At 47.4% G+C, this 15,042-nt stretch overlaps 1 protein-coding gene across 1 annotated transcript in view; it reads right to left on the reverse strand.

The window, feature by feature from the left end:
* The window catches only part of ADAMTS10 (ADAM metallopeptidase with thrombospondin type 1 motif 10), a 34,509-nt gene extending 24,003 nt beyond the window's left edge, over positions 1 to 10,506 (reverse strand). Inside the window, exons 1-7 of the mRNA XM_003760877.3 lie at positions 10,212 to 10,506; positions 3,392 to 3,651; positions 2,325 to 2,686; positions 2,017 to 2,173; positions 1,509 to 1,726; positions 884 to 967; positions 36 to 181 (exon numbers count right to left, since the gene is read on the reverse strand). Of these exons, the coding sequence (XP_003760925.2) occupies positions 36 to 181; positions 884 to 967; positions 1,509 to 1,726; positions 2,017 to 2,173; positions 2,325 to 2,686; positions 3,392 to 3,494 (1,070 nt within the window). The 5' untranslated portion in view covers positions 3,495 to 3,651; positions 10,212 to 10,506. The remainder of the gene's footprint in view (positions 1 to 35; positions 182 to 883; positions 968 to 1,508; positions 1,727 to 2,016; positions 2,174 to 2,324; positions 2,687 to 3,391; positions 3,652 to 10,211) is intronic.
* Positions 10,507 to 15,042: the final 4,536 nt, after the last annotated feature.

The raw sequence follows: 15,042 nt of genomic DNA on the forward strand, positions 1-15,042 counted from the left end.
GTCCCTGACTCCATCCCCTTGACCTTAGCACTCACCGAGTGATTAGCACGGCTGTGTCATGGTTGGCCACACCATTCTCCGGGAGAGCGTTTCCATGACCACTTCGGTTCACGATTGACTTCTGCCACTTGCAAAAGCTGTCTAGTGACTTCCCTGCGTGGTGGGTGATCTCCAGTGTGGGCTGGGGACAGAGAGCAGGAGGGGTGGGGGGGAGCAGGTTCCAGAGAAGGCTCAAAGAGAAAATTGGGGGGTAACTCACTAGTCAACAGGTGGGAGACACTGTCACAAAGGACAAGGATAGGAGACTGACCAAGAATGATTATAATTCCCATGACTATGAGCTTTAAGATTTATAAGTTAACACACTTATAATCTGTGTAATCATGGTTACTCTGGGTGACTTTCATTTTTTTTCCTGTGTCAAATGAGGTTACGTTCTTTCCTAGCTCTACATTTATGGTCCTTTTGAGAAGGAAAAAATTAGAATTGGTCTTGCAGCCAAGAAGATCCCTGGCTCCTGTGGCCTCCACCACTCTAGGGCTCAATGAGGTGGCTCCTCTACCAGCCATGAGAGCCACCTCTCACACACACTGACGTGTGACCCTGGGCCACTTCTAAGCAGTTCCCCATGGGTCACCGAGAAAGTGCCGACCTCCACTAGGAGAACGGATTTCCTCCCCTGGGAGTTTCCTGTATCAATGAAACCCACAAGTCCAGCTCTTTCCTCGTTCTTACTTTTTTATAACTGAGGAAACAGATTTAGTGAGAAGGGACTTGCCCCATAACTAGTAAAATGATGGAACCCTGGCTGCACATACAGCGCTGTCCAAGGTGACTTCCAGTGCCAGTAAAAGCGGGCAGAACGTCACCCACTCCCCCTCACCTGGTCTTCAGTGAGCAGGATAAGCCGGGTCACCATGATGTTAACAATATTCCCCAGACTGGAGTCCTGGAAAAGTTTGGCAACCTGACCTCCAGGAAACAAGGAAAGTCCAGTCTTACAAGGAGCCCAACAGGGTGACCAGAGCCCACTTCCCAGCTCTTATGTCTGATTGTCCTTGGCTGGCTGTTCTCCATCCCTCACCCTTCTGTCTCAGTGCATGTAGGTTGAGCTGTGACTTCTCCCCATGGGAAGGAACAAGGTGACTGGGAAGGAAGGGGAAATGTCTATCCTAGGAAGCTGGGGAAATGAAGATCAAAGTCACATTAAGGACTTGGAGTCTGTACTGCAGCAGGCAGGCTGAGTCCTGTCTGTGCCCCTCCTCCCACCTGTCAGCCAAGGTGTCCCCACGTTTCCCTAGTGTCTCCAGTTTCCTGTTCCTCCTTCAGTTTCTGTCTCCCAAAAATAATTTCATCTTGTTTTCCCTGATTCTCACGGACTGCCTTTCTTTTGAATTATGGGTTATGGTGTGGAGGGGCAAGGGCCGAACGTGTCATCTCCCACCATTGCCCTGGCCATCATCCCCCCCTCCCCCCCTCCTGAGCCCCCTGGGGGTGGTGACACTTACAATGTTCATGACGGCCAGCACGTACTGCTCGATGTCGCGGCGCCCGTGGTAGCCCACCATCATCTTGTCAGCCACCACCAGAGTTTCCACATAGCGCTCTCTGCTGACGGAGCGCTTCAGGGCCAGTTGTCCCCGCTCAGTCTCGTTGCCCCGGGGCCTGGCGGGTGGTGGCTTCAAGGTCCGCAGCCACCACGGCCGCCCCTTCCATGGCTTCTCATCTGTGGAGACCCCAGGGTCCTCCTACCACTTCCTTGTCCCCCCATCCCTCCCCCTTCTTCCTTGTCCCCATCATCCTGCTGCTGTCTTGACCATGACCCCCTCCCCAGTCATCTCACTCTCTCCTGCCCTCCTTTACTCCATCTTTCTTCTCCCCGCTATGGCCTAGATCAGTGTCACTTTTCTTCCTAGATCACTTGGGGACAGGGAACGCCTGGGAGGGGTGGGGTCCACAGGGCAGGGTTTTAGGTCGTCCAGGAACGTAGAGGGCAGAAAGGGAAGGACTGGGTACCTAGCACTCCACAGGCAGCATCCAGGTGGGGGTACTGCAGAGAAGAGCGTTTATACACCACATGGGGGCTGCTTTCCTCGATTCCTCGGCCCCCAGGGCCGCCACCACTCAGGGGTTCGATGAGGTATTCCTCTTCGTCAGCCACAATTAAGCCGTGCTGAGGAGGGGTACCATCAGGGACATGAGACTTCTCCAAGACCCTTTCCATGGACCTCCCACTCTGACGCAGGGCTCTTATCTCAGTCCCCGGGACTCCTAGACCCGGGCTTCTCTCCCCACCAGCATCAGGGGCCACCTCATCTGCTTACCAGCCCGTTGCAGTTACTGATAGCCACTCTGGAGCTGAGGGGCTGCCCCTGCAGGTGGCCAGCATAGAGGCAGTTGGGCCGGGCCGGGCGTTGCCAGGCAGGGCCGTCCCTCGTCCAGTATTCCACAGAGAAGTGCTCGGCCAGCAGGCGCCGGGTGTGGGTCAGGTTGAGCAGGAAGAGGGTGCTGGGGGCAGCCACCTTGTAGAAGAGTCTGGGCTCCGGTGGTGGGGTCTTTGACCCGCCTCGGCGCTGGCGCTTCCTCCCAGAAGGAGCCGGGGGTGCAAAGGCCAACAGTACTCCGTTGGGGTCCACTCGCGTAGGGAAGGCAATTTCATAGCTCTTGAGGCTGGACAGGAATTCCTCTGGAGGTGAAGGAGGGATGATTTATGGGATCAGATTGGAATAAACCTTAGATATTGGATGATATTACAGAGTGTTGGTCTTGAGTCAGGAAAATCTGCATTTAAATCCTATCTCAGACACTTACTAGTGGTGTGACCCTCTCTTATTCAACCTTTCTGAACCTCAGTTTTCTTATCTGTAAAGTGGAGATAATAATAGCACCCATCTCAACATTCTTGTGAGGATCAAATGAAATGTTTGTGAGGTGCTCTTCAAACTTTACTAACTAAAAATAAGCTAGGATTCTCCAGTCTCATCCTGATTGTACACATGAGAAATTGAGTGACTTGGTTGTGATCTCAAAGTGAGTAAAGAGCAGGGGTAAGATTTGAATCCAGGATTTGTGACTCCAAACCAAGCACTGAGGCTCTTCAGGGTGGTAGCTAGATTTGGGTTCTACCCTTCTCTAACAACCAAGCTCTGATTTTGATTCAGCTCATACTATTTACAGGCTTTCCCTCCCTGTAAAACCTCCTGAATGCCATACTCCCAGGGCCATTGCTCCCAACCCTGATGACATTTATTAGATATTTACTGTTTTTTTCAGGGAATACTCAGGGTTTCTGGCCAGCAGGATACCATCACCCCTTCTGTTCCTCCCCTGATTTCATGCCCACTTACCCAGCTTTGGCTCACTCTGATCCTAACCACCCAATCTCACCTACCTTGAGACTGGAAGCCATGGGCACCAGAGTGTGTATGGTCCAGGGTAAGGGTGAGAACAAAGACCCAGCAGAAGACTCTGTAGGTGGTGGTGATCGCAGCCATTGCTAAGGGACAGGGGAGCGATATGCTGACCCCAACAGGCCCGTGCCCACATGTCTCTCCTCAACCCCTGCCTGACTACGGCCACCTGGCTGCTTCCCCGAGATTCATGGCCCTGACCACCTCCAATGGGCTTCCAGGATCCAGAAGAACATAGTTTCTGTGGACAGATAGAGAGAAGCAAGGTGAATAGAAGGAGGCCCAGATGGAGCCCTCAGTTCTGCTTCCAGAGTTCTGGACTAATTCTAAAGAATCCAATGGAAACTTTATTCCAAGAGGTGCTAATGTTCAGCATCCATCCATCCATCCATCCACCCATCCATCCATCCATCCAACCATCCATCCATCCACCCACCCATCTATCCATCCATCCATCCATCCATCCATCCACCCATCCATCCATTTCATTCAATTTATTCATTCAGAAAACATTTAGCCAACAATTAAAGTGCACCATGTACTATGTTCTGCACTGGAGAGATGCAAAGACCCTGTTCTCTTAGATGAAACTCAATTCAACAAGCATTTATTGAATGCCTACCACGTGCCAGGCATTGTGCTAGGAGTTTCAAAGAGATACAAAGACTGAAGGACGAGGACGAAGCCAGTGTGGGAGAGGAAGGAGGATGGCAGGGTGGATAGAATGTGGGACCTGGAGCCTCTGATGTTTCCTACTTGTGTGACCTCAGCCACATCACTTAACATCTCACAGCCTCAGATTCCTCAGCTGTAAAATAGGGTGATAATGTACAAAGAAAATTACCCTTTGCTCAAGAGGCTTATATTTGCCTGGGAATAAAATGGTAACTGTGAAGAAAACTGAAAATGGAAAAGGGAGTGTTCCAAATTTCCTTGCTTCTATATGGCACATTTTGGCCATGGAGGTCAATGTGTATTTGTGGCTCCGTTCTGGGTATTTTCTCTGGTTTATTTCCCCTACTCTACTCTCACTGTTGGCCTCCTTTAAGTGACAACAAAAATCCCTCTTCCTACGAGAGTTGTTCCTTAATCTTGTTTCATACCATTGCCTTCCCTCTGTTGATCATCTCTGTAATTAATCATATTTGTATTTAGGCTTGTTTTGTGTATTTTACTTACATGTTGTTCCTCCATTAGACCGTAAGGTCCTTGAGGGATAGGGACTGGTTTTTTTTTTAAAATTTTGTTTTTTTGCTGAGGCATTTGGGTTTAAGTGACTTGCCCAGGGTCACATAGCCCAGGAAGTGTTAAGTGTCTGAGACCAGACACCACCTAGCTGGATAGGGACTGTTTTTTTGTCTCTTTTTGTATCTCCAGTGCTTAGCACCTGATATATAGTAGATGGAGAAACGACTGAACATGAAGAGGACTAAACAACAGCTCTAGTGACAAGGAACTCCCTCCCTCCAGAGAAGCCTGTTCTGGCATTGGGTAGTTTGACTCCTTCAGAAGTCTGCCCTCAACAGAGATCTGCAGACTGTCTCCCTATAATTTCCCTCCATTGTTTCACCCTCTGGGGCCTACAAAGAACAAATCTGTTCATAGAAACATCCCAGGTATTCCAAATCTAAGAGAGAGCTTAGTGTTCAAAGAGAAAACATGAATTTCTTCTTTCATAATATTATTGATCCAAAGTCATAAAATTTTGACTTGAAGTCTTCTAGCAACAGGGAACTTGGTCAATGCTCACCCAACTGTTGGCCGTGGTTTTCGGGGATTTATTTAATCTTTCTAACAAGACTGTTAGTGACTGGTCCTGGACTTGGATTTTATTTGTGAATTCTTCTGAGTCTAGCACATAGATACTCAGTCAATCAACAAACATTGCATCGGCACTTACTCTGTGCCTGACACTGTGCTAGGTATTGAGGAATACAATAATAAAATTTTGACACTCTCTGCCCCCAAAGAGCTTACATTTTACTGGAGTGGGAGGAGGCCACAATATATTCACAAAAAAGTAAATTATCAAATGACAAAATTAATATTTAATAATTTTGGAGAAATAACATGGGAGAATCAGGAAAGGCAGTGAAGGAGAAGGCAACTAACCTGATTCCTGAAGGGAGCTAGGGATTCCAAGAGTCAGAGGTGAAACGGGAGAGTGTTTCAGGAATGAGATAGAGCCTATACCAAGGTATGGAGGCTGGAGATGGGATATCATGATCCAGAATAGTAAGTACTAGAAACAAGTCTGGCTAACATAGGGGATAGAAGGCAATCAACCTGAAAGCTAGACTGACAGCTAGCTATGTGCAGGATGGATCAGAGAGGGGCTTGGCTGGAGGCATGGAGACCAGTTTGAAGGTTTTGGAAATAATCCAGGTGAGAAGTGACAATACTGCGTATAGATACGAGAAAAGAAAAGCAGATAGATTTGATATAGAGGTGTAAGGGAGCCAGCTCGAACTGGCTATTGAGAGCTTATTATTGATTTGGGTGTGTGTGTGCATTTTCAGCTTGGAAACTGGCAAATGTGATAAATTATGATTTGATTTATTGTTTTGTTGATTGTCTAGGCTTAAGAAAGTAATGGGAAAATATTAATCATGCAAATTCAATTTAAAAGGATATCGTATGCATTTTTCCTCCCAGAGAACTGATTGTTAAACATTTGCCAGCACGCTGCCTTCAAAGAGCTTACAACATGCAAATAACTGGGTGCCTACAAGATACAGATAGGAATATGAGGAGGCAATCTCAGAGAGAAAGGTACTAAGCAGTAGTGAAAGGTGGAGAATCTGGGAAAGCCAGACTGCCACAAATGTCTGATTAATCCTTCCTTCAAACAATGAAAGGAAAAGCTGGCCTCTTTATGGTCAATTTACTGAGTTGAATTATCTACCCTATTCTTCTGTTTAATATTTCCTGTCTTCAAGGTGCTCATGATTTCTTCTCCTTTGGGACCTTGTTCCTCTGAGCACTCCCTCTCCCTTTTATCTTTGATATCTCTCTGTCTCTGTGTGTCTCCAACTTTCTCTGTCTCTTTTTTCCTCTCTCTCCTCCTCATCCATCTTCCTCCTTTCCTCTCTCTGTCTCTCTTTCTCTCTGTCTCCCTTCTTCCCTCTCTCTTCCTGTCTGTCTGTGTCTCTTGTCTCTTCCTCCCTCCCTCTTTCTCATCTGTCTTCCTCCCTTCCTCTTTCTTCTTCCCTAGCTCTTTACATCTGATTTCTCATTCAGGCCTCCCTGACAATCCTGCCAGGAAGACATTGCAGGTCTTATCAACTGGAAATAAAGATTCAGAGAGATTGTCACTTGCCTAAGGTCATATAAATCATAAAATGTTGGAGATGATGAATCCAGGTCTTTTGACTTGCATACTGACTCCTTCCTCTTTGTCTAGAAACAGGCTCTGGTGACCCCAATCCTAATAAACCTTTTCTTGACCCTACTGATCCTTGAGTTATCATCCCCTCTCTTTCCCTCTCATTGCCAGATTTCCAGAAAGTCATCAGCACTTGAGACTTTCACTTTCTCTCCACCCACTCCTTCCTCACCCTCTTGCTGTATCCATGTTCATTCTTGATCCCACAGCAGTGTGGTAACTGGTGATCTAAGAGTTCAGGTCTTCTCTCATTTCTCTGCCAGCCACCCTCTGCTGTCTGTGAGGTTGCTGCCTCCTGCTTCTCCCCCTGCTCCCTTAGCCTTTCCTCTGCTTTCTTTATTGGTTCCTCTTCAAGGTGGATATGCTAGGAGATTCTCCATTCTGAAAAGGGAATAGCCAGGCGATGAAGAAGGAACAAGCCAGAGAGGTGCAGGGCTTCAAGTCTCAGCTCTGTCCTTTACTCGATATATGTAATTTTGCCAATATATATAATAATGACTTTTGTGTGAGTTCTTTCTTTCTTTTTTTTTTTTTTTTGGTTTTTTTTTTTTTCATTTTTTTTGCTGAGGCAATTGGGGTTAAGTGACTTGCTCAGGGTCACACAGCTAGGAAGTGTTAAGTGTCTTGAGGTCAGATTTGAACTCGGGTCCTCCTGACTTCAGGGCTGGTGCTCTATCCACTGCAACACCTAGCTGCCCCGAGTTCTTTCCATTTGACGGTCTTTGGACAGATGGACAGACAGAGAGAGGGAGGGAGAAAGACAGAGAGACAGAGAGGGGAGGAGAGAGGTAGATGAAGAGGAGGGAGGGAGGAAAAGATTCAGAGCGAGAGAGAGACAGAGAGGGAGAGAGACAGATCTGTAAAATAAGGCTAAGCTCAGTGTCTTTTGGAATCTCTATCATTGTGACTGTACTAAGGATTCTTTCTGTCTCCTAACTGGGTATTCCCAAGGCTCTGTTCTTCACCTTACTCTCCTTTTCCTCTCTCAGCTATTCTATTCTTATCCACAGTTTGAGGGTCTTGGTATAGAAGAAATAGCTGGAAGGGACCTCAGAGACTAGGCAGTCCCATCTTGTCATTCCTCCTTTGGATGGGAACACTGATGAGTTTAAGTGACTTGCCCATCACTAGTAAATGTCTGGGGGTGGAACCTGACCCAAGGAATTCTGAACTCCAGGTCCAGTGCCCTCTGCAGTTTTATGTTAACTTTCATCAGTTGTCTGTGGACAGGTAATTCCCTTTCAGAAAGAGGCTCCTGACCTCGGTCTTCATCTGCTTTGTCTACACAAAGGGATCATCTTCCCTCCAAAACTGGTTCTTCTTTCTGTATTCCTGCTCTGTCAGCTGACCCAGACACCTTTATTTTTCCTTCAGGAAGCCTTCCCAGCCCAAACTTGGGAATGACACCCTCTCCTTCCCTTATCTCTCGTGACATTTTGTAATTCTCTTTAATATATTCATGTAATATTGTGTTTACATGTAACATTGTATTTACCTGACCAAAAGGCACGTTCCTTCATATCTGAAAGGAGCTGTCTTCTAGCTTCTGTTTGTAATACTCCATTGAGAGGGAGCTCGTTACCAGGCTTTGGGATTGCAAGGGCTAGGCTTTCTCTTCCTTCCTTCCTATCTATCTATCATCTATCTATCTATCTATCTATCTATCATCTATCTATCTTCATATACCCCTAGCTTTCAGAGAGATCGTCTAATCTAATACCCTGTTTATAATAGATGGGGAAATTGAGGCTCAGACTTGCTGGAGTCTCACAGGTATTAAGTGGCAGGCCAGGCTTCAAATCCAGAGCCTTTGAAACCAGATCTCTTTCTACTGGATACACTGACTCTAAATCCCATCTGTTGTTATTTCATTTTTCAATTGTCTCCTCTCTGCAGGCTGAGGGAGCTCCCCAGTCATAGGGGCCCTGTTGACTCAGTTCTGTCTCCCCCACAGGACAACAGAGCCCAAGTTGGCCTCCTGGTGACTAGATTTTCCCTTTAGCTCTTTCCATGTACTTCTAATAGCAGAGAGTAGAGGGTCTTTTTTTTTCTCAGGGAATGGGGAAAAGGGCTGAACATTGTTCTAATTAACAGGGAGTTGGGGTCATGGGACTGCAGCTCTCTTGTTGGAGAGCAGAGGAAGGTTTGGGGCTGTTTCTAGAGACTCTCAGGAATTGGAGGTGGGGGGATGAGAGGCGGGGAACCCATACAAAGCCCTGGGATTCTTAGTGCCTAGTCCATGTTTGCTGAATTGAGCCAAAGCCGGGGAAGATGCCCTTCCCCCACCCCCTGGGCCTGGATTCCTGGTCTGGCCCTTCCTGAGCTGCTGTTTGGAGTCTCCGCCCTATCCCCCTGGTCCGGTCCTGGACAATCCGCCTGGGCTGCAATCCTGTCCTTCCTGGCATGCCCCCAGCTTCCCGTGGCCTCCTAGGTGCTTGTGAGCTGGGAAAGGTAGGGGAGGCCCACAGACTCGAGGGTGACCCCTTATACTCCCTATCCCACTCCAACCTAGAAACCCAAATTTAGGACTGATAGCGGGATCCTGCTCTCCACTGTCTAGACTCATTCATTGAACCTGCTCAGGTTGACCTGACTGCCTGGATCCATGCTTTCCCCCACCCCCACTCCCACCCTCTCTCCCAGCCCAGCCGGGGCCCCTGGAGATCACAGACAAGCAAAGCGCCTTCGAGCCTGAGCCAGAAAGGAGGGGGCAGAGGGCTTTTGGCATGGGATCCCGGGCCTCGGGGGAGGTAGGGGAGCCGAGGGGCTGGGCAAGAGCCAAAGGATGTGGCCTGGTAATTAAAGGGCCCGGCTCCCCGGGGGATGGCCGTGGAGAGACAGCGACAGAGAGAGCCCGCATTCTCACTCGCTCGCTGCCCGGAGACTTTCTGCCTTCTGAGTCAGGAGAATTAAAGTGGAAAGCACACAAGGGCAGGCCCACAAGAGACAGAGCTGGCCAGACACACGGAGAAAGGCTCTCTCCCACACAAACCCTCAAACATGCGCCCTCATTCAGAGCCCAGCTGGCTGGAGCGCGCTCTGTCTCCGGGTCTCCGTCTGTCTGTCTGGCTCTCGGACACACACACATTCGGGCTCACACACATACGCGCGCGCGCGCGCGCTCTCACACAGACATGGTTTCCTGAGCTCATCGCTGTAACACAACTTGTAATTCTTATGGAAACTCTGAATGATGAGCTGGGGGTGGCTGGTCTGCCTCCCCGGGAGGGAGGGGCAACCTCCCCCCCCCCCATGCTTCACTGCTCGACCCCTTTAGATCTCTAAAGAACGAAAGGCAGCCAGCAGCTTCCCCGCACTCCCACCCCCGACCCCTTTCCCTCTTTCGAGCCGAGCCACAAAGCATCCACTTCTGGAAGGGGAAAAGGGGGCGGGACAGGATGGACAAACGCCTTTACCTGGTTCCTGGTCCCTGGCTGTCCGGGATGGCCTTTTGGGTGGTGCTTGGTGCCGGGGGCAGCCGGTTCCAACGTGAGACCCAGCGGAGCACAGGAAAGTGGGAAGGCTGAGTGGCTCCAGGCTCCCGACTCCGGACTCTGGACTCCGGGCTCCGGGCCCGGCGCCTGCTGCACCAGCCCTAGCCCCAGCTGACTCTTCCCCCTCCTCCCGGCCAGCTGTGGCGGCAGGAAGGGAGCTGTAATCACAGAGGCCTGAGCCGCTGCAGCAGAGGCTGGATGGGGAGGGGGGGAGAGGTGGAGGGAGCAGGGAGAGAGGGGGGAGGGGGAGAGGGGGAGAGAGAGAGAGAGAGAGAGAGAGAGAGAGAGAGACTTCCTGAGAAATTTTGCAAGCATTATTTTAAAACAACAACAACAAAAACAAACCAAAAATTCCAAATCCCACATAGCCAGAAACCAGCCTGTTCAGCTCCCTCTTGACCTCTCCCTGGTGCAGCCTTCTTTCCCTCCATATTTCCCTCTCCTCTCTCTCATTGTCCCCCTTTCTGTCTAACCATTGAAATGGACGGTTTGCCTCTGTCTGGGAGGAACCGGGGAGTCTGGGGCCCCAGCTCCAGCTGCCACAGCTTCTCAATCTGGCCAGATGTTCAGGCTGCTGCCCCAAGGCCAGGGAAGAAAGTGCCCCAAATCAGGCCCAGCCCCCAGGTCAAATACTGGAATTTCAACTCCACAAAACTTTTATCAAGGGCCTCCTAATGAATGCCAGGCCTCCTGCTGGAGATACCACTGCCCTACTCCCCACCCCACCCCCCCTTGCCCTCAAGGAGTTTACTGTTCTGGGGAGTGGAACTGTACTCAGATAAGAAATACAGACAAAAGCTCTTTGGGGACTGGAGATGGGCTAGCTACTGGGGAAGAGGGAGATCATACAAAGTCTCATCCTAACAATTTGGGGTCTAATCCTAACCTCAGATCCAGCCTCCAGACCTAATCTCCATCCTAATGTTAATATTAATCCCAGCTCCAGTTTCATTGCTAGTCCTCATCCCAAACCCAGGATTCATCCTAGCTTCCAACCCCAACGGAGGGCTTTGTGCTCTTGCTCTAGCTGGAGATCCCTAAAACATTCCATCTCCTGCCTTCCTGTCTTGATTTAGTCAATGTCCTGGGTCTGAAAAGCTCCCTCTACTTCTGTTTCTTAAAATCTCTAAATTCCCTTAGCTCTACCTTTTCCTATCCGAGGATTTTCATGATTTTGAAATCTTCCACCCTAGTTGCCAGGGTTCTCCTCTCTGCTGAAATTACTTTATATTGAAGAAGCTGTATTACACAGCAGCTGGCGAGCTGGTCTAAAAGTCAAAAAAATCTGTATTGAAATCCTGCCTCTGAAACCTACTGGGTGTGTGACTTAGGGCAAATAAATCATTTAGCCTCTGGACCAGTGGTATCCAACTCCCATAGCCACTAAACAGTACTGCTAACTGCATACTGAATTAGAAAGCCATAGATCAATAACTAGGTCCTTCCGTGGATGGAAGCCAAGCCAGGAGTTGGGATGACCTGAGTTCATATGTAGCCTGAGACACTTACTGTGTGACTCTGTGTTTGCCTAAAACCCCTGGAGAAGAAAATGAGTCACTGCAGTATCTTTGCCGAGAGAATCCCAGGGACAGTATGGTCCTGGGATCATGAAGAGTCAGAACAACATATTGAATAGCTCCAGGAAAATGTAAACTCTTTGAGGGCAGGTACAATTTTTGTTGTTGTTGTTGTATTCCCCAACCCCTTGTACAGTGCTTGGCATTAAGAGGTTCTTAAGAGATGTTTGTTGAATTGATTTGGAGGGATCAGGTACCAGGAATACAGGGGGTTGGGGGATCTGGCAGCTTTTGTTCATCACTAGGGTCTCATATAGGAAGTCTGACTTGAGGCTGAGGAATTTTCTCTGTGTGAGGTGAGTGCTGGAGTACCTTCTGCTCACTTATTTCCCTTTTGTCTCCACTTGAGCCTCATCCTGTGTTTGGAGAAAGACTAAGCAGATCCTGCTATTTCAGGCCCAGATACCACTCCTCACCCCGCCAGATCACAGAAGGGAAAGTGACCCAGTTAACTGTTACTTTCCTCTGTCAATGCTCCCACTGACTCTTAATTCCTCCTCTCCTAATTATTACATTTCCAAGTTGCCCATAGCTGAAGCAAACAGCTTTATTCTCTTAACTCCACCAATTACCTAAATAGTTTCCTTTTTCTGACCTTCTGGTCAGTCAACTCTGGTCAGTCAATTGAATCAATTACTCAATCAATAAGCACTTGCTATCAGTCAGACTGTGAACTGTGTTAAGCAGCAAGCATACAAAGACAAACATAAAATAATCCAAGCCTTCAAGGATCTTTGCCCTTTCCTTTCAATGTGTCCTCTAGAATCACCCTGGTGAGCAGAAAAAATTTCTGCTTTTATCCCACTTACAACCTGTATTATTTTGAGACAGTCACATAACTTCCTTGATTTCCTCATCTGTAAAATAGGAGGATTGTTTTAGATGATCCCTGAGGCTCCTTTCAGCTCTGGTTAGAATCCTATCATCTTTCCATATTCTGGAAACGGAAATCCGACTCTGCAGAAGATTCTTAACCATCCTCTCTAGCATCAGGTAAGGGATTATTTTTTTTCTCATGATCCCTTAGGAGCAGGAGGAGGAGCTGGTCAACTGGTTGTTCTTTCCTGCCACTTCCCAAATCTTTCACTCCTCAGCAACTCATGGATCCACTTTGGAGCTTCATCCCCCATCCATTGATATCACCCCAGTCCAGATCTGGGGTGGAAATCATCTCTCAACCTAACAACAAGCATTTGTTAAGCACCTATTATATGCTCAAATGTGAATGAGGTGTATTATTCCTATTTGACTATGGAATATCATAGATAGAAAAACCACACACATGAAAAAGAAGCAGGAATGATAAACCTCATTCATATCTGAGTATGTAATAGGTGCTTAACAAATGCTTCTTCCTTAACTGAATGATTGACAGAGGAAAGGAGCTGATCAAGGAGGAGTTGAGGGAAGGGATGAATAAGGATGGGGGAAAGGACAGATCCCTTGAAGGAATTGGCAATTCAGTTAACCCTTGAAAACTTCTAGGGGGTTCCAAGAAGCAGATTTAAGGAGGAAGAATATTCTCCCTCTTTTCACAGGGAGTTCAGTATCTATACCACAACCTTCTGTTTCTTTTTTAAATTTCTTTTTTATTTTTTTTTTGCTGATGCAATTGGGGTTAAGTGACTTGCCCAGGGTCACACAGCTAGGAAGTATTAAGTGTCTGAGGCCACATTTGAACTCAGGTCCTCCTAAATTCAGGGCTGGTACTCTAACCATTGCACCAACTAGCTGCCCCAAACTTCTCTGTTTCAACCTCTTCAAACCTACTTCAAAACACACATCTGTGTCTCTTGCAATAAACTGGCCTCCCAGTTCAGCAACTTCTTCAGCTCATAAAGTGGTCTATTACTCCATACTTCAGCCACTCATAAGGATGGTCTATCCTATCTTTGACCTCAACATCACTTGATCTGTGATCTCTATGGCTGATTTTGTAGCTTGCATGTAGCTAGTAGAGGCTCTCACTACTTTCCCCAAGCTGGATAAGACTCAAAAACTAGGGTACCATTGTCCTTTTCATTGTCTCCCTGAATCTCATCAGAGTTGCTGCCTTCAGGCTAGGACTTCTTGCCAAGTTCAATATCTCCCAGCTGCTTGAACTGCTGATGTCAGTTCATTCTCTATCATTTACTGCTTCTGGTGCTGTCCAATCTTAATGTTCTCATCATTGCCTGGAATGCTAAAGGTCAGGGGACTGCTCCCCTCTCATACTCTTCAGCCCTTCAAAGAGAAGCTATTGTATCAGGTCCCATATTCTTGGCTGGTTGTTTGGATCTCAGAGTTGGGAGAAATCCCAAAGATCATCTTGTCTAATCCCATGTCAGAAGGAGGATCCTTCTCCAATGTCCTAAATGTGTGATCATCCAGACTTGGATCAAAGGCCTCCTTTGAGAAGGAATCTGCTGCTTCCAAGGCAGTTCATTCATTCTACGTTTGTCCAGTTCTTTTAGGAAGTTTTTCCTCAGCTCCAGCCTAAATCTGCAAATCTCACTTCCCTTCATTATTCCTTTCTCAGCCTTCTAAGGTCCAGCAGAACAAGTGTTAACTGTTTTTCATGAGAGAGGCTTTCAATTATTTGAAGACAACTATTATGTTGTCTTATGTTCTCTAAGTCTGCTCTTTTTCAAGCTAAACATTCTAAGTTCCTTCAATCAATAAATTTTACTAAGTACTACTATATACCAGGTTGTGGCATAAATAGGTGGGGACACAAAAATAAGCAAAAGACAATCATTGCCCTCAAGGAGTTTATAATCTAATGGAAGAGACAACGTGCAAACATATACAAAGCAAGATCTATGCAGGCTAAAGAGGAAGTAATTAACAGAAGGAAAGTCCTGAAATTAAGAGAGGTTGGGAAAGGCTTCCTATAGAAGGATGAATTTTAATTGGCATTTAATCCTGGGAGATCAGAAGGTGGAACAGAGGAGGGAAGAGGGTTTCAGGTTTCAGATGGAAAGTCTTGTACATAGAACAGCCAAGAAGGTTGTGTCACTGGATTAAAAGGTTCATACTAGACGCTAAGATGTGAGAATACTGGAAGAGGGGAGGGTGATAGATTATGAAAGCTTTTGAATGCTAAACAGATCATTTTGTATTTGCTAGTAGAGGCAACAGGAAGCCACTGGAGTTCATTAAGTTTTGGGGAGGGGGTATGATGTGATCAGGAAAAT

Source organism: Sarcophilus harrisii, chromosome 1, assembly GCF_902635505.1.
Source record: "Sarcophilus harrisii chromosome 1, mSarHar1.11, whole genome shotgun sequence".
NCBI classification, from domain to species: domain Eukaryota; kingdom Metazoa; phylum Chordata; class Mammalia; order Dasyuromorphia; family Dasyuridae; genus Sarcophilus; species Sarcophilus harrisii.